This window comes from Centroberyx gerrardi, chromosome 20 (genome assembly GCF_048128805.1).
Source record: "Centroberyx gerrardi isolate f3 chromosome 20, fCenGer3.hap1.cur.20231027, whole genome shotgun sequence".
NCBI classification, from domain to species: Eukaryota; Metazoa; Chordata; class Actinopteri; order Beryciformes; family Berycidae; genus Centroberyx; species Centroberyx gerrardi.
This window is the reverse complement of record NC_136016.1, coordinates 21,310,295-21,331,157: the sequence shown is the minus strand read 5'-3', so window position 1 is coordinate 21,331,157 and position 20,863 is coordinate 21,310,295. Positions and strand designations below refer to the sequence as shown.

General features: G+C 41.8%; 2 protein-coding genes across 2 annotated transcripts in view; one reads left to right on the top strand and one right to left on the bottom strand.

Annotated features, from left to right (window-relative positions):
- lmf1 (lipase maturation factor 1) overlaps nt 1-14,176 on the bottom strand; it is a 32,889-nt gene extending 18,713 nt beyond the window's left edge. Inside the window, 4 exon segments of the mRNA XM_078290775.1 lie at nt 10,330-10,478; nt 11,941-11,951; nt 12,658-12,967; nt 13,964-14,176. Of these exon segments, the coding sequence (XP_078146901.1) occupies nt 10,330-10,478; nt 11,941-11,951; nt 12,658-12,967; nt 13,964-14,174 (681 nt within the window). The 5' untranslated portion in view covers nt 14,175-14,176.
- Nucleotides 14,177-15,633: 1,457 nt separating this feature from the next.
- sox8a (SRY-box transcription factor 8a) lies at nt 15,634-18,985 on the top strand. Its single transcript, XM_071909748.2, has 3 exons — nt 15,634-16,170; nt 17,137-17,390; nt 18,225-18,985. Exons 1-3 carry the CDS (start codon nt 15,761-15,763, stop codon nt 18,983-18,985), a joined length of 1,425 nt encoding a protein of 474 aa, XP_071765849.1. The 5' UTR covers nt 15,634-15,760.
- The last annotated feature ends 1,878 nt before the right edge of the window (nt 18,986-20,863 follow it).

Sequence of the window (20,863 nt, the reverse complement as noted above, 5' to 3'; positions counted from 1 at the left end):
CCCTCTGCATTGATGAGTCACTGGTGACTGGTTTTAAATTTTAATTTTAGTGCTGATTACCATACTGATATATCATCTGTGATGTGATCAGGCTCTGTGGCATCTTTCAAATCTCTTTTAAACTCTTTTTTTTAGACTTGCTTTTACTTGCAATAATTGATTTTACACTCCCCCATGTCTTTACATTTTTTGTAGGTTTTATTTTTTTACCCGATAAGTTCATTGTGCAGCTTCATTTGTTATGCTATATGTTGATTGTGTTGTTTTATGCTAAATATGCTGCAGTGCTTTATTGCATGTATCTTGTTTTATGTTGTATCTCTTATTCCTATTCTCAGCTGTCTGTAATCCTGTGAAGCACTTTGAACTGTTTTGAAAAGTGCTATATAAATAAACTTATTAGTAGTAGTAGTAGTATTAGTAGTAGTAGCATTAGTATTAGTAGTAGTAGCAGTACTAGTAGTAGTAGTAGCAGTAGTAGTAGCAGTATTAGTAGTAGTACTAATAATACTACTAATATTACTAGTAGTATTAGTATTATTACCTGACTGTTTTTATTGCACTTGGCTAACTTGTGCTCTCTTGCTCCAATGCATTATAGAGTCTGATATGACCATGCAGTCCTTTTCTAGAGAAGAAGAGATCGAAGAGGAATGGAGGGAGAAGAGAAAGCAAGCAGTTGGAGACATGCAGGGATATAAGGAAGAAGAAGAAGAAGAAGAAGAAGACATGGACGAGAGAGGACAGAGTTACGTGCAGACGATGGTCAGGGCCAATTCATCTGCAACTTAAACTATTAATCAGCCACCGTTCCTGCATTTATATGACATTACATGTAATCCAATAATGCTCAAAAAATGTGATTCTGCTTATGTGAAAACTAATGCTCCCCCTCTCCTCCTCTCTATTCTCTCCTGCCTCCTCTTCCCCTCTCCTCCATCTTCTCCTCATCACCTCTGCTTTCCACTCTCTTGATCCCTCACCTCCTCCTCTCCCTCCATGCTTCCTTTCCTATCTCCTTCTCTCACCTATAGAGCTGAAACAGCTAGTTCCGAAAATAAATTTCCACATTCATTTTTCATTTTGTTGTTTGGTGGTGTATTTCTCTTATTCCTGTGGACAACTGGCCGAACATAGGCGATCTGACGTTTCATTTAGATATTTCCAGCAGCTACGATGGAGTAGCAGAAAATGTTTCATGGATCTAAAACATCAGCGGTAAACGTCAGGTTTTGGTGTCAGTTCCTCAGAATCAAAGAGCGAGGGCTTCTTTCTAGAGCCGCCATTTTGCACCAAGAGACATTCAACAATCATACAGGGAGAAATCCATCGTAGAAGAGGAGAGACACATATAACCCACAGCTGAATGATCACACTTTCAAGCTTCTTATTTGCCCATGCGCCCAGCTTTGACTGAAAGTGAACCCCCGTTCTCTGGGGGGTGTCGAAAGGCATTCTGGGAAACGTAGGAAATCACTAACTGAAGTAGAAGTAGATGAGGCAGGTTGAGGGAAAGTGGGTTCACTAAAAAAGTACACTTCATCACTAAATAACTCCTCACAAATGCATGATATCCAACAGTGTAAGAATATCCAAGGGGGGATTTCTCCTTTAAAAGTAAGAAACAACTCAAAATGTGCCAGAAATATAGAGAAATGTGTCCATAGCTCTGGAACTGTTTTTCACCAAATGAAATGAAGCAAATACTGCTATCCAGGACACGAGACTGTCAATATTGACACATCGTCTGGTCATGCGGTTGGCATGGAATGTGGAATAAATCCGCCGCTAAACTCCACTAACCAAATTTAGAAAAACCGGGACATTTCATTCTGATTATGGCCCGCTGGCTGTTGAGATGCTGCGGCCAAAGATGCTGATAATCCAATTCAGTCATGAGGTTCCTGAAATGTCATCAATTCCAATCTGAGATTCAGACCGCAGGAGTGAGCAGAGCTGCCTACCTAATGTGGATTCAGCAGGTTTCCAGAGGAGTTTTTAAACAAATATTTTAGTTATAGATACTTCATAAAGATACTCTTAAATCTCAGATGGTAAATGCAAAGTTTTATTTCAACCATTTACCACATCACAATGGATTAACTTTAGAAATAAGTATCATGACACCTTTGCGTCATTTTGCTTGATTTTTTACATTTAGGCATGAAACAAACCCACTCATCTCGAGTGGCTTACAGTAAGTGAGCAGGCAGAGGTTCAGTGTCTTGCTCAAGGACACTTCAGCAGAACACATGACTAATGCAGGGATGCAATCTGTGACTTTCTGGTTGCAGGACAGGCTTTCTAACCACCTGCACACCCTGCTATGTGTTAAATCAACTTAAAACACACGACAAAGCCTTGTTATGACCACAGAAAATGAAAAAGGAGTATGAGAAAGACAAGATGCATGGAATGGGTGAATAGATTCCAGCAACACTTACTGAGAACAAATATTTATTAGTAAAACCAACGCGTTTCGGCTCGTGGCCTTCGTCATCTACATCTAAAAGCCTATATATATATCTATATATAGATATATATATATAAGCACACTAAAATCAACCAACAGAATGAGAGACAATGGAAATAACAACCAATAGATTACTAACTGAGGATGTGGTCATGTGACAAACCAAAAGATACAGAATACAAGATACAGAATTACATTTCATTTCATTCATTCATTTAAAAGGTTGCAGAAGAAAATCAGAAATAAATAGATTTTTTTTTAAATCTATTAAAAGAATAAATAAATGAAAAATCTATAGGAACTCTGTGATTGTAACGTCCTCATTCACACCCTCTGGAAATAAACGTTGAACTTTTTGTTATGAGGTAAGTGGTGCAGTACCCATGAAATTTGTCACCAAAAAAAAAAAAAAAAAACGGTCACGACAAATTGAGTCAGCATGTAATTCACAAAGTGTTTCGACCGGCTAAAAAAAGGAACTTGGCTCTTTCCAAGCAGCCGAGGTAGAAACCACAAGTCGCTGCCTTCCAGGTAAACTGAGGCTTTGACAAAAGTGCAGATGGCCTGAAGTGAACCCGCGCCGCTGCCCGTCTGAGAGACTGGCAGGCCCGGGTTTACCCTGGACCCCGACTACGACAAGGACTTGGAAACGAAAGCGAGAGAGAAAAACCACAGTGATGGCACCGCAGCAGGTTTAGGAAGCTGGACGTCAAGTTGAACTGAAGAACTGAATGAGGGAGCGATGTGAAGAGTGAGCAATTTGAACCTATTTATTTCCTATTTCAGAGGAGATTTGATGTCCTTATTTGAGAGGGATAAGATATCAAACACACAAAGCTGTCCTCTATTGGCAATCAGAGCTTCTAGATCCAGCTACATCACATTTAGTATACCGCATCTCCATAAAGAGAAAAAATGCCACTCAAACATCCCTGTGAATATAAACCATCATGTAGAGAGACAGCCGCTGTATTCCTCCCTCAAGCATTTATCCTGCATTCAAAGCATTTATCCTGGGATCAATAAAGTGCTATCTTATCTTATTAGTACCATAGACAATTCTTCCTCGGATGTTACACAGTAGAACCAAATTAGCAGACTGTAAAACAAAACTCTCTCTCACCCAGCTAGATGTCAGACTGTTCCCTCTAACTTCTGATAGCGGAAAAGAGAGCAAAACTTTATTTTTCCAAACAATTTCCCTCGGGGATGGAGCGAAAGGGCCGAAGCAGTTCAGCAAGCATACAGTAAAAAAAGGGAATTCGATAATCCCTGCATTTGTATATCTGATTTTAAGTTTCTAACTGCTCCTGTACAGGCCTGCTAGCATCAAAACCCTCACCTGAACCACTAAGTTGAACCCACACATTCAAACAGACAAGGTACAGACAAACACCCCGACCCAGGTAAACCCCCAAATCTCTGTCTCTTTATTTTTACTATTTTCCACATTTTAGAATAATAGTAAAGACATCAAAACTATGAAATAACACACATGGAATTATGCAGCGACCAAAAAAAGTGCTAAACAAATCAAAACTATCTTATATTTTAGATTCTTTAAAGTAGCCGCCCTTTGCCTTGATGGAAAGGCAAAAGGCTTTGGAAAGAAATTCATACAGAGGATCAACTTCACTATTTATATTTGTCTAAGAAACTCATTTCAAGCATTTAAGCAGAAGCCTTTAGATCAGAATGGCTTTAAGAGAATGAAAAACAAAGAACATTCAGTCAGGTGGGTCCAGACTTGTGGCTGGTAGTGTGTATCCCAAAGTCCTTAGCAACAGACAAAACCATCTGATCTGATCTCAGCCTTGGCATCGTTCTCACTCCCACTCCCAGATCCCAGTTAACACCCCAAACTCTGTACCTAACGTACCTTTTCCAACTGCTGGAGTGTTTAATACAGACTCGCCCTGCCAGCAGTGAGAAATGTGTGATCCAGTTCAGGCCCTGAGCCAGCGCTCTCACCAGGAAGCTCATAAACAGGAGCAGAGATCAGGAGAGAGGAACAACTTTTGTTTCTTCACAAGATGCAACACAAGAAAGGTAGCAAGGAAACTCTTCTCTGTGGAGAAATATCAAAAAGCCTATATTCACTGACTAGTCCATTTTGGAACAGTTAGAAATCCAATGTGTTTCGGCTAATACGCCTTCATCCGACACAAAATCCCAATACGCTCTCACAGAAATAGAAAATACTCGTACCTGGAAGGCGGGGTTAATTACTGATGGGCCAATAGGCTTCTACATACAGGTAACAAGCAATAAACAGCATATATCACAACAAATCACAAGAACAGATTTAAAAACAAGAGGCACTCAAGCTCCCTTATGTCTCGCCATAATCACCATGATATATTACACATAAGCAGTTATGTTAGTGAGGTCATTAATTAAGCGAATTAATGCATTAATTAGCTAATTTTTCGATGTCGACATACTTGTCTTCACGTAACACATGGGTGGCTTTAATATAAACTCTGTATCTTAAAACATTAAAGGAGTTATTTATTATTATATAAGGTTTCAAGAAAATCAGTTCCTTATGCAAATTTATGCAGCAAGGTGCTCCAAAATCAGGACATAAAAAAAACAATCCTACACAGGAACAGCTTACAGGTTTATAGTATAAAGACCGGATGGCAAATATATACATGCACAACATGCTAGCAGAAATACAACGCACAAAATACCAAGCAATATTGATACGTGATTAAAAATGAGTTAAAAATGACTCATTTGTCTCCAGAGAGAGAATCAAATGCCAATACACTATTGGCATTTGATTCTCTCTCTGGAGACAAATGAGTTTTTAAAGTCAGTGTAGTTTCTCACACACACACACACACACACACACACACACACACACACACACACACACACACACACACACACACTCCTATCACACTTGTTGATTTATTTATGCCGTTTGGAGTATTTTGGTGTTTGTACTGGAATTGAAACCCTGATACCTGAGCTGCTATGGGTCAACAGGGTTAGTCAACATTTTAGTACGGTGACAATGAAAACACTTCCATGCTGGTATTTTGGTTGGGCCCAACTGAAAATATTATTTTTTTGTCCGCTGATGCCCTGAGCCACATGGCCCAGACTGAGACATGGACCACAGTGCCAGACGCCTCAGAGCAAACACTACAACACTTATCGCCCCTAAACAGTGACGAAACAGCATGACCAGGTAATGTGCTCTTTACTGGAAGACACAACAGCTGGACTGAGCTCTGCAGAAAACTGAAGCACGTCATTTGTCTCTATGGAAAAATAAAGATGGAGAGGCTGTTAGGCTGCGTATCAGTCTGCATATCTCTCTCTCTCTCTCTCTCTCTCTAGCAGTCATGAGGCAGCACGTCTAATTGTATTTCATACTTTATAAACTAACACGTTCTTCCTATCGGATCTCATTAGCAACACGCCTCGTCGCTTTTCACCCGATTACCCTGATTGGCTCCAGCTGATGTAAACAACCCGCTGCAGCGCTAATCAGGAGGCACTCGAGCTGCCTAATGTCCCGCCATAATCACCATGATATATTACACATAACCAGTTATGCTAATGAGGTCACTCATTAAGCTAATTCGCCGATTCATTAGCAAATATTGCTATGTCAACATACTTGTGGGTTAATTTTGATAAATATTACAATTGTGGTATAAACTGCAATACAGCATAAAGACAAAGATTTTTCAATATTTCAGATTTTTCACAAGAAATATTTTAATGCAAAACTGAGAAGATTTGCTCTGTTTGAATACAATGGAAAGAACAATTGCAGCCTCATGCGATTTGGGAATTGAAGTAGTTCATATTGTGATTTTTGATTTTTTGTGCTTAATTGTGCAGCCCCAATGATTGGATTAGTGTTAATATTAACTCAGTATCTTAAAGCATTAAGGAGTAGTAGTGTCAAGAAAATCATTTTCAAATTTATGCAGCAAGGTACCCCAAAATCTAGTCAGATCATCGACTTTATAGGGGGAAACTGTGGTGTAAGGAGGAAGTTTCTATCATGTTCTTGAGTTACTGCGTTCACATCAGTGTCTACAGACAGACAGACAGACAGACAGACAGACAGACAGGCAGACAGACAGACAGGCAGACAGACAGACAGACAGGCAGACAGACAGGCAGACAGACAGACAGGCAGGCAGACAGACAGACAGGGAGACAGAGAGACAGACAGGGAGACAGACAGAGAGACAGACGGACAGACAGAGAGACAGACAGACAGACAGAGAGACAGACAGACAGACAGACAGACAGGGAGACAGACAGAGAGGCAGACAGACAGACAGACAGACAGACAGACAGACAGACAGACAGGGAGACTGTCAGACAGACAGACAGACGCCACCATGACAACATAATGTCCTGCATGTACCATGGTGGTGGAACGTAAAAAAAAAAAAGGCATCATCTGGCATCGCGGGGAAAAGCCGTCATGCTAACTACTGTGACGACTTCTCCCGAGGATCAACTTGGGACAATTCTTAGCCACGCTGCAAAAACACACGAAATACACAAAAACACACACACATTGTACTCGCGCGCTGACAATACACTCCGTCCCCCTCGACAATACACTCCGTCCCCCTCGTTTCCTACGACCGAGGGGTCTTTTGAAGTGTGCATGAAGCCAAGTCCTGCTCACAGGCAGAAACTCTATAGCAGTCAGAGAGCGGTGGTGAACCACAGTCTGTCAGATAGATAGATGGCCGTGACCGGGACGGATCAAACACCGGGGGACTGCGGCAGGCTCTGTGCTCTGCTTTAACACAAACAAAAGTCGCTGTGAGGCTCAACCTTCGGGGGAGAGAGAGAGTCCCGTTTTAACATCGCAGTTTCGAACGCATCGCATGTAATCTGTAATGCGTTTCTGTCGCTGCAAAGCATGTGCATATGTGACTTCTGCACAGAGATCCTGCGGCTCAGTCGTTCTGAGATGAAATGGCTGAGGCTATGGTTACTGATTATGGTATTACAATATAATAAATGTTCATTACAACTTTGATTCGGTGTTGAAATGTTTTCGGCACAGACAGCTACCCAAAATGGGATTAAAACAGGACTAAACCAAACAGCATTTGGTTTAGTTTAGGCACGCATAATCAACACATTAGTAAAACTAGAAGGAACTCGATAAGAGCGTAAACCTCCGCCAACGCTGAACAATTCTCCAACTTGCAATTCTTCCAACTTATTTTGTCGGAAATCAAACCTGAAGACAAACAATAGACAAACGAATAACGGTTTATGTTTATCGTTTGTGTCCCGGGTTTGATTTCTGGCAAAATAGCACGTGAATGCAGCGGTGTTTCGCACCTGGATGTTGGACTTTTCCACCGGCACATGAACGCAGCATCATAGTTATGGCTAAAAAACGGCTGAAATCGGCAGATATCCCAGATCTGGATCTCCACCAAAATCGAATCAACTGATCCTTGGACCAAAAGGCGATCTGTCCACCAAATGTCATCCAAATCTGTTTGTAACTTTTTGAGATATCTTGCCAACAGACAGACAGCAGCTTACAGTTAATCCAACACATGCAGCACTTGCATTACAACATGATTTCTATTCAACAGAAAGATGCAGCAGTAATGGATTCTCTGGTTTGAAATGAATGAACTCCCATCACAGAACAATGCATCAGCGCAATGATCACAGGGTGAATTTATACTTACAAACAAGCAGAACAAAGAGGACTACCATAAAACAACCAAGCCAACCATCATGAATATATACAAGAAGGCTTTACACTAAATGAGCAACAAATTAGAAAGAGCATAATTCAAACCGGCTTCACAGAAAGGCCGCCAACAACAATCAGGCTGAAACGAATCCAACATCCAAATTTTGCAGGAATGCAGAAACAGCTGGCAGTTGCACCACAATAAATTCAGCAATAACCCAGCTATTAAATTCTAGGAACTGGTTAAAAGCCACATTAGTAATGTCTAATGGGATTTCTAGGCTTCTCTCTGGTTTTAATTTGAGGAGATCCAACTTCAAAATGGTTTATATCCATTTCTGGGAATGAAGAATTTGAAAAGTCAAAACTCATCCTCTCATCCAAATTGAAAAATTGTGAAGTTCAACATTATGTCTAAAGTATAGAGGATCCAATGTGAGCATTTTGTCAACCAAGGGCTTAAGTTGCTGTTTATCCTTTTTAAAGTAATATAATTTGTGTTCAATTTGTGCCGTGAGAGTAGGTGTGAAGCTGAAGGTGTTTTCAAATGACGGACATCTAATTTTCTAACAAAACCCTCCGTATGTTGTAATGACTTTGTGAAACGAGCGAAGGTCTTTACGGTTATGATCCCAGTCAGAGTCGAGGTGGGTCCCCTTGTTTTTCAGCTCCCTTCACGGTCTTAATAGGAAAAACCCTGCTGGATTTGTGGTAACCACAGTGATTGGCAGATAAAACCGGGTCAGCGGTCTAAAATTCACCATGGAAACTGTCAAACAACCAGACGTGCTGTTTAACTGACCATTTATTTGGGTTGGATTTCCAAATATTGGCAGCGTTTTATAGCGAAACACGGCTCCAAAAGTAATGGTCTAAAATCAAGAGGACAAACATTGGAATATCCCATGGAATTATGCTATTGCAAAATGGTTTTATTTCTCCATGCTGGCATGTGGGATGGATTCAGGTGTGTGTGGGTGTGTGTGTGTGTGTGTGTGTGTGTCTGCCTTTCTGCTTGAACCTACAGCATGTGCCTCCTCCTAAACGGAAATATCCATCTCTGTGCCGGGTTTCCCCACAGGAAATGTGTTAGTCAAGGTGGAGGTGGCGGTGGAGGGTGGGGGGGGGGGTTATGACACTTTAATGTAAACTTCATTTAATTCGTTTTTATCGTGTTTGACAAGTAAAACAACAGCTATCAGTCATTACATGCAGAGAAAAGGCGGTGCAAGAGCAATGTTTGTCATGGTATGAAAGAAAATATTGAATCATTTGAGGTATTTATCTTACTTGCTAACGTAGCTGTAATGCATCAACATTTTCAAAAGGGCATGCTGATAATACAGTGTTAACTTTAGCTAGTTCAGTGCAGTGAAAAAGGCGGTGCAAAATGCGGTGAAGGAAAAAAAGGAGTAGAGTTATTTGTAATGACAAGTTGAACTGATATCAGCTAGCTTGTAGGCTAACAAAGGCTTCCAGTAATTAGATACAGAGAAAAAGGCAGTGAAAAAGTCATGGTTTGCACTGGCACGAAATAAATAATCTGAGTATTTATCTTACTTGCTAACATAGCTGTAACATATCAACATTTTAGAAAGGGTATGCTGATAATACGGTGTTAACTTTAACTAGTTCAGTGCAGTGGAAAAAGCCATGGTTCACAATGCTATGAAAGGAGGATTTTTAATGACAAAGTCAAACTCATAGCAGCTAGTTTGTAGGCTAACGAACGCTTCCAGTCGTTAGTAAGTTACAGAGAAAGGGCAGTGAAACAGTCATGGTTTGCAATGGCATGAAAGAAATAATTTGAGTTATTTATATTTAGGCTATTTTTTAGATATTAAGAGTGTTAGGGTTAGTTGTGTGTATGTTATGTGTGTATGTTAGCTTAAGTTGTAGCAATGTACCACTTAGCTAACATGACGAGATGCTCCAAAATAAGCTATTTGTTACTTCTAATGTCACTTTGGTCCCATTGAAAATAAACTCAAATAGACTAAAAAAAAAAAAAAACATTTTACGTCAAAGTGGCGGTGTTCTTTTGTTATTTCGGCCCACCTTCACTATACAGAACTGCGGGAAACCCTGCTTTGTATTTGTGTGTGTGTGTGTGTGTTTGTGTGTGTGTGTGTGTGTTACTCACAGCTCCCAGCATGATGCGGACTATGAGCCATCTGAAGGTCCAGATGGAGACGAGGGAGGGGGGGCAGCGGCGGGGGACCTGGGACAGACTCCACACCGGACACAGGAAAATACCCAGAAACCCCGTTTCCAACAGCTGGCTCTCCCAACCTGGACAAATAATAACAACACTAATTATAATTTTAGTTGAAAAGCACATTTCTAATCAAAGTTACAAACTGCTATAAAAAAATCAAACAATACTTAAAGCTGCACTAGGCAACTTCGCGCACGTGATTTATGCTGATAATATTTTACATAAAAATCTTGCCTAGTGCAGCTTTAAGAAGGTTCATCCATTTCAAATTGTAAAAATGACACTTATTTACAAATTAATTTGTAACTTATTCACAGATTTAGAGACTACATGAAACCTTTAACAAGACTTTATGAAAAAAATCAAAAATCAACGTGGCGAACTAACATCAAATACAAAACAAATACAAGTACAATATGATTAAGTTATAGAAATTTACGTTAACAGCTATCAAATGCAGGTTTATAAAAAGGGTTTTTAAACTGGACTAAAACCAGTGAACAGACTTTGGTTTGTAGCCTAGATTTAGGAGTTTTGTCTGCAGACTTACGGCTGCACTGCTGGTCACAGTGTGTTTAAAGATCTAAAAAGAAAAGAGTTTAAACGGGGATAAAGAGTGTGAGAGCAAGAGAGAAAGAAAAAAAGATTTAAAAAAAAAAAAAAAGAGGAAGGGAAGCCGCAGCTCCTGACCACAGACATCGGCCTGGCGTCTCTCACTCCAAAGTGTCATTAACCAATCACAGAGCTCCGCTGACCTCGCCACTGCAGCCAGCGCTCTATTTATACTTTCTTATTCTCCCTCTCTGCCATTAGCTTCAAGACAATCAGCCGGGTTTCCCATGTTCGGAGGCACCGAACATCCAAGAACCTAAACTCTGTCAGTGAGTCTGTCCTCTGGAGAGAATTACTGTTCTTCAGGCGCACCTCGTAAACTTCTGACCAGATCGGAAGTCGTAAATACAACTTGTCGCGCGTTCAAGTACGTTTGGTCGGGAAAAATAACAAAAACGGATCCCGTAACAAAAATAGGGTTTTTTTTCATGGTTGATGTTTTACTTTAGGAATCATGTTTTAATTTAGGAATCGTGTTTTATTTTAGGAATTGTGCTGCAGTGGCAGAATGAAGCGGAGAAAATCCATGTCAGACATATAATTAATGTCTAAATTTATTTGATTAAAAACAAAATGTGACAACTAAAAGTTAACTAACTTAGCTAGCAAAGAGTGAAAATAGAAACATGCACCAGTACTAGTTATTTATATGGGATGCCAGAACAGTAACACGCAGTAATAAACTGTAAGTTGGAAGAACAACTAATGCTGGGCTCAGATTACAGGAGTTTTAAAATCGGGTTGCATCACACACATAAGGGAAAGCTGGTAGTGAGACTATGGACTATGAACTATGCCCAGTTAATAACACTTCTCCAGAAACCCACTTCTCCTATAAGAGAAGGTACAAGTGAAGCCATGTTGGCTCATTTTCAGATTGAAAATTGCTTGAGATATTTGATGAAAGATGTGAGGTTCACTTACCAAAGGAATACCTGGAAAGAAAACAGAAAGGATGTTTTAATACACAGAATATAATACAATATATATAATTTTGATGCATTCCTAACACAAGCAACACTTGAACTACGGGACCTTAGCATGAATGAAACATATTTGAAGAATTTTGTTCACCAATTGAGAAAAAAACAAAAAACAACACCAACTCGGACCTACTCTATTCAAACTAATTGTAGTTCTTTTTAAAGGATAATAGGTCATTTAGGACCTTGGCTGACAAAAGAGAAACAAAGAAACAAAGAAACAAACACTTTTGAAGACTGAATCTGTGATATTCTGAATCTGAATGATGAATTTCAGATATATATATATATATGTATATTGCATTTTGGAATAGAATTTGTCACTTATCCATATCCTGAGCTTGGAATTATAATTAGTTTTTTTTTTGGTTTTTTTTCAAAATTGAGTTATCCACATATTCATGATCTTTGTTATTTGTTATAGTCACGTTAAATAACCAAATTAATGCTCATCCCATTGAACCGAATGCTAATGTTAGGTGAGATGTCAAACTAAACTGAAATTTTGGGGGTTTTTGAATAAAATGTGCTTGGTATCATCAATTTAGACAGCAGAATTGTGTTTCATATCACAAAATTACCATATGATGATAAACCATAATATCGAATTATCTCCCAGCCCTATGTGTGTGTATGTGTGTATAAATCCCAAACTCACCACAGCTGTCCCACGCTGACCAGGGAGTGGTACAGCACCCACAGCGTTGCCATGATCACCATATTGGCCGTTCCGGTCAGCAGGACGAACCCGGACAGCGCCATCCCCAGCAGGGCGACGCCGTCCAGGTTGGCGTCCATGTCGCTCCAGTCCAGGAGCCAGAGGACGGAGGGCGTGTACGCCAGGGCCGCCGCGCCGATCTTCCCGCCCACGTAGCGCTTGACGCTGTTGAGGTAATCCTTACAGGGCATCAGGCCTCGCTCGCCGATCAGCTGCTTGTTCTGGTTGTAGGCGACGCTGAAGGCCACAACTACAGGAAAACAGAGGAGACATTCATTTTGAGACATTAGAGTAACTGCTGTAAACAAATGAAACAATCACCAAGAAGCCTGTCAGCTTCTATCAGCCTCTACTCTGCATCCTCCATTGTTTCTCCACCTGGTGGATCTGGAGGGAAATCTGCTGGATCGCTTTACAGCACAAAACAGGAAGAGGTTCTGTTCTTCCACAGCAGAGTTTCAACTTCATGTTAGCTCATCTTGTAAGAATGTATAGTCACTGTTATTGGCTCTTATCCTTCTTCTTGAAGGAGGAGGGGAGGGGGGGCAAGTACAACAGAAAGCAAGGGGGTTTGTGGGAAATGTAGTCTTAATTTTGAGATGCGCGAACAATACCACTGGTGTGAGATAGAGGCGACCAATCATCTCAACCATGATCTCATTTGTTTACGGTAATTATACCAAAGTATTACTTGATTTCAACATGACATACTGATGCAACCTGTAGCACCTTTAGAATCTACTGAAAATGGTTATAATAAAACATAGTTCTGGTCTTCAGTTGTGATTGGCTTAACCGTTAAAAATACCTGCAAAACTCACCTGGGATCACATGACAGTTCATTTAAATATTAAAGCTAACCCAAAATCACCACTCAGTCACCACTGATACCAATACTAGACCTGTATTACAAGTAAGAAAGGCAGCATCCAATATAAAATTCCAACATATAACAAAGAGCTTATGCACAACACAACATAACTATGTATACACAACTATAAAATAGAACTACAGATGTAAGGGAAACAGGACAGAAAATATAAGGATCAACATGTCAGAAATATCATACAGGCTAATAACTTCTATTTATCTATTTATCCATTTATTCTACACGTTTACAGCTCTTACAATTTCAATATCATGAATGATTATTATTTAGTCCAGTTCTCCTTTAAACATGACTGTAGTCTAATGCACTTATTTAGAAGTCAGTCACATAAGTGTTTGCAGAAGCTGTCAGACTCACAGTAGATAAAAGCAATGGAGCGCAGCAGCACGATGCGCGTGAGCCAGTAAGTCCCGGTCCGTAACGAGAGAAGCTTCTTTTCTTTCTCTGCGGTTCGGCTTTGATTGTCTCCATTTTCTTTGCTCTTATCGCCGGGACAGCTTTCTGTCTTGGCGGCATCGACACGTCTTTTCCTCACCGAGGTCTCTGAACTGTCACTGGCGGCCGCCATGTTGACGGTTCTCACAGTCACGTGATGGAAAAAGTGGCGGAAGTGCTGCAGTTTGGAGATAAAAAAAAAAAATCGTTAACAGATCACAACTTTTGTCTGATACGTCCTGCTTGTTAGATAGATTTATTCCTTCACATGGCATCGCCTCTTCCTTTTTATTAAAACAATAATAGCATGTCATCACAAGTAAAGTGTTACATATATAACACATAAATTGTGAGTTACATCTTATAAGAGAACAGAAGTACAGGGGAATTCAATTAGGAAAAAAGTCACAGAAAAGAAGACGACATGAAAAAACTACATTTAAATTTCAAATTCTTTTCAAGTATTTGCGCTCATTCTTGTGCGTTAATGTCATAATTACGATATTTCCGACGGCACCTGAAGGCAGCATATGCGTAGGAATTTACCAAATGGGCATAAAAGTTTAAAAGCATTAATGCAGACAGACTAGTAGCTACTGCAATCAAGAAACAAGACCAAACTTTCTTTTGATGTCAATACGTTTGTTAAAAGTATCAAAAACGAGCAATGCAGTGTCAATCCAGAGTTTAGAAGAAAAAGAACAATTGTAAAACATGTGAAATTGTGTTGTTGTTTTTTTTTTTTTTTGGGGGGGGGGGGTTATATCACAAAATGAGCAATTTGGTGAATTATATATATATATATATATTTTCATGGATAAAGCCTAAGTAGAACTTTCCCATGAACTTATTATAGGCTGTCAGAACCTTGCTGGGGTCAGATATTCTCATATAAACCTTTAGGGCTCAACTCTTCCTAAAGTTACACTGTTTCCCTGCGACCATGACGGTCAACACGCCCAACTGCAAGTCTGTGGATTTCTCCAATTAAAGGAGCAGCATCATCTCTACTGACATCCACAGACTGTAGAAAATGTAGAAAATAGGTCACATCTGCACAGCACCTGCCCGCATCCGAGAATACGAGCCGTAATTTGATTGGTTGATTGAGACACTCCTTCACTGAGCGACTTTATCAGCCAATAGGTGCATTAGCCTATAGTATATGAGGGTGTAATGCAGGCTGAGCATAGGAAAAAAGAAAATTAATGTGGAAGGAAATTGGAAGAGGGCAAATCAAACCTCAGAAAAATCTCTATCCTTTAAGAGGTTTTCCTGTGTACATTTCACTAAGGACATTTTTGGAATGGGCTATTAAATATCAGCTCCTATCAAAATACTCATAAAATATCGTTTGAAAGCCTAAATGCAACTGTAGCCCACTGACCCAGATGTTAACAAGCTTCTGTCTCCTCCTGCTTCATTTCGCCAGAATAGGAGGAACCCTGCTGGTAAAACTTTGCAGAAGCCAATGGGGCGCGAGGGGCGGAGAGCTGCGAGAGAAGTAAAGTGATAAAAAGAAAACAGTGGCTCATCAAACTTTGCCTGACCGTTGAGGAGGATGTGAAGAGGAATGGCAAGCAACAGACGAGACATTTGGGATTTGACTTGATTCTGTGGTGTCACAGTCTTCCTGCGGAGCCGTGCGTCTTTACGCACTTGGAAAGCCCTTTGGGAATCCGGGCGAAACTACACCTGGCAACCTTTTACTGACCAAACATGACCGAAGAAAGCAAGTCCTTCACCGACCATCCATGCAGTCCAGCGGGCAGCGGCAGCTCCGCGTCCCAGCACGGATCGGATTCAGAGTGCCCGGCCTCTCCGGCGGGGTCCGACGGACACGGGTCAGCGCGCGCGCCCGGGATTACCCACAAGCCGGATAGTGACCCGGAGGATGACCGGTTCCCCGCCTGCATCCGCGACGCGGTGTCGCAGGTGCTGAAAGGCTATGACTGGTCGCTGGTGCCGATGCCCACTCAGGGGGAGAGAGGGCTGAAGAGCAAACCGCACGTGAAACGGCCGATGAACGCCTTCATGGTCTGGGCGCAGGCGGCGCGCAGGAAGCTGGCGGACCAGTATCCTCATCTGCACAACGCCGAGCTCAGCAAGACGCTGGGAAAACTGTGGCGGTGAGTAGGAGGATGGGGAATTACTGCATAACTATGGCATTATACAATTATGAATTAAATTACGCGCAATTTCAAGAGGTTAGACCTAATGTTTCCAAAACGAAATGTGGGTTTTACTTTATAGTATTATCTCTAGTAGCCTATAAGTTAAACAGTTTCATTCTAAAATGAGATATCCAGGTTTTTACGTGACGTCTCCTCAGATAAAATGACAGCTGACATGGGAGTAAACTCACAGTTCAGTATTATTGAAGTTATTGCGCCCCTTACTCAAACAATACTAACATTTTAGCAGGGGTGGAAAGAGTAGGCTACTAAAACATCCTATTCAAGTAGAAGTACTGTTACTTTGCTGAAACACTTAACTGGTGTAAAAATCTACTTTAGTGAAAGTAAAAAGCAGCTAATTGAACATGTACTCAGAGTAAAAGTTACTGAGTTACTTTTTAGAAAAGAGAACATTGTTATATGTGATCTTTCCCAATGCAAAATGGATGAGAGAACAGAGAACTCAAACTAAGTTCTTAAAAAAAAGGCCTTTACATTTATTTTCAATTAAGCACATAAAAAGTAAAGTCAGATTATTCTTCTATCCTCTGCTGAATGGCCATTCACTGCTAATGGTTTCCAAGTTTCTAATGCAATGTTTATGGAGAGTCTACAAAATCTGTGGTGTGCAACATGCAGCCAAGTACAATACTTCAGTCAATACATGATTGAGTTAAAGTTCAATTACTAACTTAAAAAAATACTTACAAGTACACAAAGAGCGACTCAGTTACAGCACAGTTCTTGACATCCAGCATGTTATTTTAGAGAATAGAACAATCTATATTTGTTTCCATATGGATATATAGTATTAAAGGATGAAACCCTTCACTTATATGCTTACATCAGCATGTTGTTGCTGCTAGATGCTGCTGTTTAACAGACATCCACTAAGTCAAACTCTCCTCTCCTCCTCAGCCTGCTGTCTGAGACTGAGAAGCGTCCCTTCGTGGAGGAGGCAGAGCGTCTGAGGCTGCAGCACAAGAAAGACTATCCAGACTACAAGTACCAGCCCCGGAGACGCAGGAGCACCAAACCCGGACCGGGGGAGGCCAGACCCGGACCCGTCCCGCTCCAGCAGCACCAGCAGGGCCTGTACAAGACCGAACCAGGGGCGGCCAGGCTGGTCGGCACGGGGGAAGTACACCATCATTACCATTCTGACAGGACAGGTGAGAGGACTGATTTCATCCAGGTTTTGAATTTCTCATACACTTTTTCACTTCACATAGAGCACATGCTGCAATGTACCTAGGGGTTGTTAAAGGAAAAAAACACCCTAAAACCCCTAAATCACCCTAAATCTCTGTTAAAAATCAGCTAATTGCGATGTAACTTGCATTTCTGGGTCCATTTTGTTGTTTGGTGTATTTTTCTTATTCTTGTGGATAACTGGCCAAACATTGACAATGTCATGTCTAGATGTTTCCGGCAGCTACAGTGGAGTTTGATATGAGAAAATGTTTCAGGATGTAAAACATCAGCGGTAAACGTCAGGTTTTGGTGTCAGTCCCTCAGAATCAAAGAGCGAGGGCTTCTTTCTAGAGCCGCCATTTTGCACCAAGAGACATTCAACAATCATACAGGGAGAAATCCATCGTAGAAGAGGAGAGAGACCAGTTTCTCCACCCACAGGAGCAGGAGAGAGACCAGAATGCAATGCAGCAGAGAGACAGGTTGGGTTGAGTAAGGGGCGTGGTTCTCGCTTTTTCTCAACTGGAAAAACTCACTCCACTATCCTCTCTCCACCTACATGTTTAACCCACAGCTGAAATCAACAAGTTCAGGCCCGTTCTCTGGGTTTTGTCAAAAGGCATTCTGGGAAATGTAGGAAATCACTAACTGGAGTAGAAGTAGATGAGGCAGGTTGAGGGAAAGTGGGTTCACCAAAAAAGTAAATTACAACACTCTCGGAACACACTGAACATCACAGGTTGATGATATCCAACAGTGTCAGAATATCACATGAAAGTACTGAAAGGTGTTTCCTCTGTTCTGGTTCCCAGCTCAGTCTCACGGCCCTCCAACACCTCCCACCACCCCTAAAACCGACCTGCACCTGGGGATCAAACACGAGGGCCACCGGCCTCTGGACGGCAGCGGCGCCGGTCCCGTTCCCGCCGCCGGCCGCCAGAACATCGACTTCAGCAACGTGGACATCTCCGAGCTCAGCACCGACGTCATCAGCACCATGGAGGGCTTCGACGTCCACGAGTTCGACCAGTACCTGCCGCTCGGCGGCCACGGCTCCACCGCTTTGACCCCGCCGGATACCAACAGCCCCTCTGGACCCTTCGTCCCGCCCGGCTGCCACGCCCACTCTCACGGCGTTCCCCCTTGGGCGCCTAAACCTGGAATACCGCCCTCCTGCTCTAACCACGACACCCACGGGCTCCTTGGCGACGGCAGACCTCAGATTAAAACGGAGCAGATGAGTCCCGGCCACTACAGCAGCCACTCCTCCCACTGCTCTTCCTCCTCCTCCACCCCTCCGCCACCGCTGCACCAGCCCGAATACGCCCCCTGCCCTCCCTCCACCTCCTCCTCGTCCTCCGGCAGCCAGTGCGACTTCGCCGACCTGCAGAGCCCCGGGTTCTACAGCGCCTTCTCTGGATACCCCGCCGGTCTGTACCAGTACCCGTACTTCCACTCGTCCCGGAGGCCCTACGCCACGCCGCTGATCAACAGCCTGGCCCTGGCTCCGCCCCCCCGCAGCCCGCCGGCCGGCTGGGAGCAGCCCGTCTACACCACACTCACCAGGCCGTGAAGAAGAAGAAGACACGCCCCCCAAAAAACTCTGCAAAAAGGCAGAGTGTGAAACAGAAAAACGGCTTTAAAGGTTATTTTTGTTACTGCCCATCCAAAGACTTGTAAGAACATGTTTGAAAATGTGCTGACTGAGCAAGAGGAGATTATTTCCTAGGGTTTGGCCAATGTGGATTCTTGAGGGACGATACTGATGTGGGCTGATATTTAGTGCCGATATTCAATATCTTTACATTTGATCATTTTCATGCCAAAAATTCCCCAAAAAATGACAAGGATTCAGTGTTTTCCCCAGAATTGTCTTCTTGTCAGGGTGGAAAAGCCTCTGAAACAGCATTTAGTCCATCATGGAACACTAAAACTCAGACTGATGAAATTCATAGGTGGGTTAGCAGCTCTTTAAGGCAGATAAGGCAGGTTACACTACAGGTTTTCCAGACTGATACCTCTCAAGCTGAACCTCCATAATATCGGCGGGAGTAGAAATTGACAGAAAGATATCCAGTTTTTATAAAAAGACCAATATGGGCCCAATATATCGCCAAACAGATATGTGGCCTAACCCTGTTATTTACCCATGCTAACGCTGACCTAATGCTGACTAAAAAACAGAAAAGACATTTTTCACCAAAACTGAAGCTACTGCCTTTTTCCTTTGTAGGACAGAATTGCTCTAATGTAAGTTTCTATACGGATTCTTCAGCCAGCAGTGATGTGCTGAACAGTAACGACTCTCTGTGCTTTCTAATTCATGTACTGTATCAGCGAGGACTTTGCACAAGACTCAGAGTTCAAGTAGAAGAAACCGCACAGCTTGGTGGATCAATACAGGACTTAGTTCCCCATCGGCTTGTATAAGGACAGACGAGATGACGTGTCTCTGAAGCGTCTGCAGCCTGTCTGGCGGACACGGCCTCCTCAAGACTTGGATATTTACATAAATCTGTGATTCCTCTGTGAGGAAAAGATGGAACTCATGTTTGACCCCTTGAGCAAGTTATCTGCTCGGCAGTTTATAAAAATGTCCTGCTTCTGTATCTATGTTCTGTTGAAATGCAGTATTTCATAAAAACGTTGCATATGTGATGTGTGGGTAAATCATATCAGATATTTCACATTACATTTTTGTGTTTTCACGCTTTTAGCTGACACTTAAAGCGATTTCCAATGGGTGCAGTAGAATAAACTCATCACATTACAATTACATTACAAATCACATTACAAGCAATAGGACAGAGTGCAGGGTCAGAGTCACAGTGTCCTGAGAACAGATAATAAGGATAATAAATTAATAAAATAAGACTAAATATGATATTATCCGAGGCCTTATTCTCCCCTGGCTGGACGTCCCGCTGTAGCTGTTGACCGTTCCTCACTGCAGCTTCACTTCCAGTTTGTTTCCAGTCCAACAGCTGCTCCTGTTGGCTTTCCTGTGCTGGGGATTAGCTAATTTCACAGTTCCAGCTCCAGTTGGACTGTGAGCTGCAGGGCCTGATGGACAGGACAGCTGCACTGGCTTTAACAGAGGTAAATAACTAAAAGCAATAATATGCAGTGGAGATCTGCTGAGGTGCCGCTAACCAGGAACCAGACTGAGGAGTGAACAGTCAACACATCCTACTATGTAACAACTGAGCAAAAGATTTAACGTGTTATTTCATATGTTTTTAACACTTGATAATGGCCTTATTCCAGTCCTTATTCACACCTAGAATGATAACTATAAAGACAACTATAACTATAACAAGATTTAAATCGTTATAAGTAATTATAATGTATGTGTTCCCACTACAGCGATATCCAAAATGATAACTATGACTATATTTTTGGCTCAGTCAACACTCAAAAGGCCAAGCCTTGATCAGTTGACAGCTGTTTT